Source organism: Gossypium arboreum, chromosome 3, assembly GCF_025698485.1.
Source record: "Gossypium arboreum isolate Shixiya-1 chromosome 3, ASM2569848v2, whole genome shotgun sequence".
Lineage (NCBI taxonomy): Eukaryota > Viridiplantae > Streptophyta > Magnoliopsida > Malvales > Malvaceae > Gossypium > Gossypium arboreum.
Window position 1 is genome coordinate 122,296,105 of NC_069072.1, and position 8,789 is coordinate 122,304,893.

At 31.8% G+C, this 8,789-nt stretch overlaps 1 protein-coding gene across 18 annotated transcripts; it reads left to right on the top strand.

Annotated features, from left to right (window-relative positions):
- Positions 1 to 3,510: 3,510 nt before the first annotated feature.
- LOC108459587 (transcription factor TGA3-like) lies at positions 3,511 to 8,166 on the top strand. Of its 18 annotated transcripts, XM_053025850.1 has the most exons (11): positions 3,585 to 3,790; positions 3,977 to 4,039; positions 4,529 to 4,598; positions 4,705 to 4,828; positions 4,926 to 4,997; positions 5,430 to 5,489; positions 5,590 to 5,667; positions 5,781 to 5,844; positions 6,160 to 6,431; positions 7,467 to 7,691; positions 7,793 to 8,166. In XM_053025850.1, the coding sequence occupies exons 4-11, from the start codon at positions 4,709 to 4,711 to the stop codon at positions 7,934 to 7,936; spliced, it is 1,035 nt and encodes a 344-aa protein (XP_052881810.1). In that variant the 5' UTR covers positions 3,585 to 3,790; positions 3,977 to 4,039; positions 4,529 to 4,598; positions 4,705 to 4,708; the 3' UTR covers positions 7,937 to 8,166. The 18 variants fall into 18 exon arrangements, with proteins under 18 accessions (XP_052881814.1, XP_052881809.1, XP_017614480.1 ...); XM_053025854.1 differs by lacking the exons at positions 3,585 to 3,790; positions 3,977 to 4,039 and adding an exon at positions 3,511 to 3,578; XM_017758991.2 differs by lacking the exon at positions 3,977 to 4,039 and having other exon boundaries at positions 3,555 to 3,682.
- Positions 8,167 to 8,789: the final 623 nt, after the last annotated feature.

Genomic DNA, 8,789 nt, shown 5'->3' on the forward strand with positions numbered 1-8,789 from the left:
AAATTTTACCATTACAAAAGAGATTGAAACCATCTAATTAGCTAAAACAAAGAATTTGCAAGATAGAAGCACTCTTCAGCTCAATGCGATTACTTAGATAGATCCAAAAGAACAACATCTCATTAAAAATATTAAACAAAGACGCTTACAGAGAGGCACTCCGTGGTTAAATAATATTTCTTTGTTTATTTCATTGTATTGCATATATAATGCATCTCTAGGTTACATGTGCATTTGCATTTTCATGTGCATTAACCTTTTTTTTTTTTTTTTTGCTTGAGGACTTGCAAATAATTCATATATTTTGGACCTTTATTGCTTTACTTTTCATTACTCTTCAAGTAAAATATTATGTTTTAGCTTCATTTACATGTGTAGTGTCACATATTAATATATTAGCATTTTTATTCTAATTTTAAATGATTTAGTATTATTAATTAATTTGGTGTTTCATGACTCTAATTAGGTGCATATGAACTTGGGATGCAAGTCTGAGAAATAATGGAAGTGAAACGAATGAACAAAAACGAGCAAAAAGAAAAGAATTAAAAAAAGGATGAGTAGGCCATGACTCAAAAATGTGGAGCCCCAGCCCCAGATTTGGAGTTATGGCACCAAATCTGGAGCCCTTGCACAATCGCTTATGAGCCCCAGTGCCCCAGTGCCTCAGTGCAAGATACTACGCCCCATCACGATAGAGGACACTTGCAGTCGATGTTAGCCTGAACCCGAAGACGGGTGCATCCCGATGTAAACAAGCCCCCAATTCCATGTTACTTGCATCCCAACGACATAAGACCGCACCTCAAAGACCCTCCCGACTCGAATTTTTCTTTGTTTGTGGTGGAGTGGACAGCTCGAACTCACGTTTTAAGGGTATTTTGATATTTTAAATTTTTATATTTGATGTTATACCCTATATTTGACTTGCACCAAAGCAACTTGATTTTACTAGAAAGTGAACTAAAATAAGCACGAAGAAACTTTAATTGCATATGCCAATTTACCATGAATTCACTTATTTGGGTGTATTTTTCGCGAAGGAACTTAATTATTATGTTTTAAAAATTCAAGGTTTGATTGTACCCTTTAACCTTGTTTATATATATCATGAGAGTATTTTTTTTCTCAATAAAAGAAAAATTAAAAAATATCTATGAATCAAATTCGTAATTACTCTCAATTAAATATTTAGGTAAAAGCACCTCTGTAGTCCCTCTCAATTTAGCTATTGATTAAATTTGTCTTTGTAAAAAAATCAAAGCAATTTAAGCTTTGTAAATTTTGAAAATAAGCAACTATGAACAATTAATGGCAACGATTAATTTTTTCTGTTAGTTGTGCATTTGATTGATATGATAACAAATTAAGTCATCAATGTTTATATATTCTATCTATTGAGCCTGATTCTAAAAAAATGTTTGAAAATGTATATTTTTTTAAAATCTAAAAATTCAAAAAGAAAATAGGTAAAAATTAGCTTCAATATATATAATAGAATGTGTAAACATTAGGAGTTAAATTTATTCTTATACCAATAAAATTATATAAAATTGAAGAAAAACATTAATATTATAATTAATTATTCTTAAATACTTACTTTCGAAATTGATAGAAATTAAATCACTCTAATTTTTAAAAAGAAAAATATTTAATATCAAATCGTTTATTAATTGAATCCTAATTGAGGTAGAAAGAAAGGATAGTGTTTGATATGTTATTCTTTTCTTTTATTTCTTGGTGTAAATAAATATTTCCACTAATTTCTTTGTCTTACTCTTCTAATTATGAATTTGTTATTAGCACTTGGGAATGTCATAGATTCAAAGAATCTTGTAGCTAAGCATGCCCAAGTTTTTGGTACACTTGAGCTGTACTTAAATCTTGTTTTGCCGATTTTTTCTTTAACAAATTGAAAATTCAATTGCCTTTGCTGATATTTTTTTTTTTTTCAAAAGCAGATCCATTTAAACTTTTCTTTTAGAAAAAGTTATCTTATGTTTGGTTAGCAATAATATATGAAAGAGGCCACTCAGATTCCATGAGTAATGGGATGTAGGAAAAGGGATGCCATTAGCTTATCACAGCAAACTAAAAAGAAAAGAAAAATTCCAAAGGTGGGAATAGTGAATTCATTTTGATTTCATGTATATTTTTTTAACGGAATTTAAATTTTAATATTTATAGTGTTAAATAAAAGATTTAATCACTGCGATAGAATTCTTTTTGTCTAAAAAACCTAAAAAGCATGAATGATGTATGTGTTTACCACTATAAAACATAGATTCTGCCTATCTCTTCCTCTCCATAATCTTAGCTACATTTTGATTAGTTGGTAATATCTTAATTATTAATGATAACGACAATGATGTTTAAATTATTCAAAACTTAGTGGCATTCATGTAACCAAAAAGCATGCATTAACAAATACCCAGTGTCATGCAATGTTTTTATTTTCTTTTATTAGATTTTAACTTTTTCTTTTTCTATTAATGTCCACTCCTCTAAATTCATGCTTAAATTGTATTTTATTTTATTTATTTAAAAAATAAATAAATTAATCTTTGTACATTATATCAAAAAATAAATTAGTCTATTTTGTTAAAAATTCTATTCATTTCTACAATTAAAAATTGGTGTGGCTGACAAAATAATCAGATAGTTACACGTGGCATGCCACATGTATCTCATTATGATATACAGGGACCAGTTTTTAACAATAGAATTAGATGAATATTTTAATAGAAGGGCCAATTTGCTTTTTGATCTAATATATAGAGATTAACTTACACAATTTTTTAGTAGGGAGGGCAAAATGCAATCTAGCTCCTAGTACAAAGGCCTTCTTAATACTTTTACCATCATTTTGTGATTAATTAATTGAATCAAGTTAATAATTATTCAAAAGACAATTAATCAAGGATTAAATAGTTAATTTTAAGTTAATCATGACATTGGTTTAGTGGTAAAATTGTGTGTGTTTCAAGTTGATCGGTTCAAGGTCCAAGATTTAATCCTTGTATTTGTAAATTTTTTCACCCTTTTCTCATTATAATGTAATCGCTTACTTGTATAAGTTAATTAATTTAAAGTTATTTGTTTTGTTTCTCATGCCACATTTAAGTTTTTTTAACTAACATGATCCACATAGGCATGTATTTCTAAAAATTCATCCATACTAAATATGATAGTTTCGCTAATAGAATGATTTAATTGATATAATATTAATAATTTAAAAATAAAATTAAAATATTTTAAAATTTAAAACTAATTTAAATTTATGGTAATAATTTGGAGATGTATAGTGCAATTAACTTTTTTTTTTTTTTGTTACTGGTGGAAACTTGGAACACTAAGACGTTAACCCTTGCTTTTAGCATTTTATATAATTTAACACATGAGTGAAAAAAATAGGTAATAAATATCTTTATTAAAATTTTATATAAAAAGTAAAATGGTAAAGTTAAGTTGATTAAACTTTTTTATGAATTCTATATAAAAATATTCGAGTTGCCTATTTTAATAACCTCTCTGTTGAAGTTGCTATGGTGCTTAATATAAGTGTAGATATATAATATGTAATGTCACATTCTTTTAACTTTTGTTCCTCACTATTTATTGATTGTGTTGGTTGTTTTTTATTCTTTTGTCTGCTTTCAAGGAGTGGTGGAAGACCGGAAAGGTGCTGTACAAATACACAAAAGAGTAAATTTGAGTGTTCATTTGGGCTTATTTATTTATTGAAGAACTTTGGGTTTTGGAAGTTCAATTGATCCGGTCGGTTTGTAAGGTTCCTCAAATTTATTTATTTATTGTGTGGTTTTTATAGAAAGTTGGAAGTTTTGAAGGATTCAATCTTTCCCCTGTTAGATCACATCATTTAAGTAAGTTTGTGGTCTACTAGGCTGGTGTTTGAGTTTTGCTGACCATGTGCTTGTATTTTTTATTCTTTGGTTAATATATGATGGCTATGCAGTTTTACTTGGTGGATGATTGTTACATGTAAGTTCGGGCCAATTAAGAGCTTGAGCTGACTCTGGTAACTTGCTTTTAAGAGCATAAATAAAAAGTTGAGCTTGTTGTCTTGTATTTTAGTTCATGATTCTGGTTACTAGTTGATCAAGTTGATTATTTGCCTTACTTTTTTTACTTGGAGGAAGATTTAGTCTGTAGTCAATACTCTAAAAAGTCTAGATTCATATTTTAGTGGCTTTGGTTCCTTGTATTGGTTCTGGGAATGCAATAATGTTGATCGACAGAGAGGGAACATCTTGTTTATAACTTTGCTATTCTTTTAGCTGCATGATTTCTATTAACAGATTTTCTTTTTATGTCTATAATTATGACCACTTCCATGTATATATATATATATATATATATATATATATAGCTTGCTTTCCTGTTCTTGAGTTGGTTTGTCCTACAGCTTCTGCTAATCCTACCATTGCTGGTTTTGCTTGGTAGTTCTGGGACGTCTGCCCCGATTTTGCTAATATGAAGGTGATTTTTGTTGCATATTCTTGTCCAGGCATTTGCAACACTGTATTTGTTTAACGAGCCATGGAGATTTGGTTGGTATTTTAGAAGACAAATCCCATGTAAGTTCTGTTCTACATTCATCTGCTGCAAAAGACAATCAATAAGCTGTTTGTCTGTTCCATTTGCTTGACACAATATGAGCTCTCCATCAACTGAACTTACCAGAAGGATGACAATATACGAGCAACTAAACCAAATAAGCCGGTGGGGAGACTCATTCAATCGTGGTGATAGTCCAAATACAGGATCATCCACAATTGTAGAGGGGGATGTTAGGCTAGAGAACAAGGTGAAGTTGCATTCAGATTTTATTTCTAGCTTGGTTTCTTATGCTTTTTCGTCCAGTTGCTGGGGGTATAACTATATTGTTCTGATTTAAATCATAGGCTGGATATATTTCTTGTGATCAAGTTGAACCTTCAAGAAGTGATCAAGAAACAAACAAGCCCATTGATAAGGTGATGATTTTGTAGCATCTGCTTTCAATCTTTCTCCCCAGCACCTTCATTTAAGTAACAAATGATATCTATTGATCCACTATTATCCATAACTAGCCTTCATGTCATATGCACTAGTGTAAATTTGTGTTTTTTATAGTGTTATATTTTAAGTTCGGATACGAGCATTATTTTATATGCAATGCCAATATAAGATAAATTCTCTTCCCAGGGTTGAAGTATCATAGACTATATATATAGTAAAGTATTAAAAATCATTCAAGTCCTTTGTTCTTAATAAGAAAATGCTATTGTTATTGAGTTTCCAGCAACAGTGTTCTTGTTCTGCAGCCATGGAAAATCGTTTTACATTCTAAACCTTTTAGTACTTCTGGCCCTCCTACTTGTTTCAATTGTATTCATCTTTTATTTAAGTGCACATAATCTGCGCAGACACAGAGACGTCTGGAACAAAATCGAGAAGCTGCTCGTAAAAGTCGTCTACGGAAAAAGGTAGATAGAAAATGTAGTCCATATACAATATTTGCTTGATGGTAGTGATTTCGTTGTTTAGGTGTATACAAATATTTATGATTCAATTTCTATCTTATAGGCCTACGTTCAACAATTAGAATCAAGTCGTTTGAAACTAGCTCAACTGGAACAAGAGCTCGAAAGAACTAGGCAGCAGGTGAAATGAAAACTCTCAAAGGCCTTCCTTTATTTTCCAAGAAAAAGCACATCTCTGTCAATCATGTTCACATATGTGGCATATCTAAACAATTATGCAATGCCTTAATGCAGGGTATATACATAAGCAGTCCATCAGATACTGGTTATTTTGGACTGTCTGGAACCGTAAACTCAGGTCGGTTCATCAGATCACAGAGTATTTAGTCTCCCAACATCTTAATGCACTGCAAATATTTACTTTGTGAAAAAAGAGATTTTGTCATCTTGTTCATGCCATTTGCATAGTTTTCTCTTTTACTAGAAAATGATATTCAAAGGTCTTACAATGCAGAAAACATCAGTTAATGTATTTTCATGATTTTTCTTGAAACTAGACATATTTTTAACTTATTGCAATTATCAATCTTGCAATATCATATTTTTCTCATGCAAATATAAGGTACCTACATCTTGGTTTCTTCTTTGGATTAGCTTCATGTAAATATTGCAGGGATTACTGCATTTGAGATGGAATATGGACACTGGGTTGAGGTGCAAAATAAACAAACTTGTGAACTTAGAAGTGCACTTCAGGCACATATCACTGATATAGAGCTACAAATACTGGTAGAACATGGTTTGAATCACTATTGCAATCTGTTCCGTATGAAAGCTGATGCCGCAAAGGCAGATGTCTTTTATTTGAACTCCGGTATTTGGAGAACTTCAGCTGAGCGTTTCTTCCATTGGATTGGAGGATTCCGACCGTCAGAGCTTTTAAATGTAATGCTTAGTCTCATATAACCTTTTTCTTTTAATTTCCTGAAAAGCTGCTAATGTGATTATTGGTTACTAGTTATGCTTATTGTCTGTCTTTTGTGGAATACTATTTTTGAGCATGCTTCATTGTTGAACAGTACTTAGCAACTTGCATTATCACATTGCTAACCATAACATATGCTACTTGGTCTTGAGTGAGTTGGATACAGGTATGTGTTTGAAAATGATAGTATTTTTTTCCTATGTTTTCTTTGAATTTGGAGGATACTTGGAGGCAGGGGCGTATTTGGGGTGGGGGCCCTGCCCCCCTAATATGGAAAATTTTTCATTTAGGCCCTTTAAACTTTTTAAAATTTTAAATTAGTAAAGTTAAAATTACACATTGGCCCCCAAAAAATGATAAAAAATCGATTTAATCTTTTAAGAATTATAAAAATATAGGCTATTCAAATGGTGAAATTACATTTTTACTATTGTAAAAATTATAATTTAATTACGGCCTCCCTAGAAAATTTTTTTGACTTCGCCCTTGTTTAAAGGGCCATATCCTCATACTCATTCAAATATGTGTTGGAGTGTCAAATATGAGTATTTAAAGAAAAATGAAGAGTTAACATAGATTGTAACTGCATGAACAGGGATCTGTATGGTCCTGGCTGCTGAATAAGGTTAGGCCATACCAATGGTGTTTAACTGAATAGACATGAGTCCACCGTAGGAATACTAAAATTTTTTAAAGTTTTTCCTTGTATTTGGATAATCGGAGGAAGCCATATCTCTATACCCAATGTGTGGGACACAGGCATTAAGAAAGATGCAACTCAATTTCATTACAAAGTTTTAATGTCATCAATTTCTTTAGATAAGCTTCACTTCATCATCTTGAGACCCTTTAGTCTGTTCCTGGAAATGCCCCACATATGAGCTGCCTATTGAGGTCAATAACTTGTTATGAAGACCAACTACTGTAGTTCCAATGCATGAAGGTATAAAAGCCTTTTTCATGAATTTTTTGAAGAGTGGTTTGTGTTTGCATAGGTTGTGATGTCACACATTGAGCCCTTGACTGATCAACAACAGTTGGAGGTTTGTAACCTTAGACAATCTTCTCAGCAAGCTGAAGATGCTCTTTCCCAAGGAATAGATAAACTTCAGCAGAATTTCTCCTGCAGTGTAGCATCTGATTTGAGTTGGGGACACTACAGAGCTCAGATGGCTGTTGCAACTGATATAATAGAAGCCCTTGAGGGCTTTGTAAATCAGGTACCACGTTACAGGCTTTGATTTGAATGTTGGTTATGGATATGTCTCCGAAATGTACATTAGTTTTACTAAGTTATGCTTGTGTTGTTCCCCCAAAACAGGCCGATCACCTTCGGGAACAGACTTTGCTACAGATGGTTCGTATCCTAACAACACACCAAGCAGCTCGAGGTTTACTCGCCTTAGGGGATTACTTCCACCGTCTCCGAGCTCTCAGTTCACTCTGGGCTACCCATCCACGTTAACCACCAATATATCTAGGCTGTAGGATCACCACAAATTTGCTCCTCAATTGGTAAGCAAATATATTTTGGAGGTCTTGTCATATGAACTTCAATATATACTACATGATATTTATATATATATATATATATATGCTTATAATGTTTGAAAGAAAGAAAGAAACTTCTTGAGCATAAAACCTGTAAATATGAATCTTATATTGTTTGCAAGCTGGAGAATTATATTAACAAGATGTGATTACCTTAGTTTTGCCATTTTTTCCACATTGAAGTTAGTGAAACAAAGAATTTAGCGTATCTGATTCATTAAAATTTAAGAACATGATACCATCAGAAATGAAGAGAAACAGGATTCTTTTTGTTCCATTAAAGGCCAAACATAGCCACAAATAATAATCTGTTTGAGCCTTCTATGTTGTTTGTTGGGGCTGTTTGTAAACAGAAGCCATAAAATCAAAGAAAATGAATGGTAAAATGACAAACTAGAATAAAAATGAATTTGAAGCAAATCCAAGATTTATATACAGAAATACCAACTTCACTGCAATTTGAAAGAAAAGCAGAGCTCAGCAAACATAACATCTGCATACCTTTTTTGTCACAATTTTTCTTTTCGTTTGACTTCTGAGAAAACAGAATACCACACTGCTTTTAAAAAAAAAGATTACCAACTTACGTTCTCGAAATGGAGTTAACACTCTAAAAAAGTGACTTGAAAGCTATGAATAGAACTGTAGAAAAAATATGAGTAAAAAGAACAGGTTAGGGGACGAAAACAAAAGCCTTACAACGAAGTTGCAGCAGATGGGGTCTGACTGTGAGAGTGGCAAAAACAAAGTTTTAATAATAACAATAA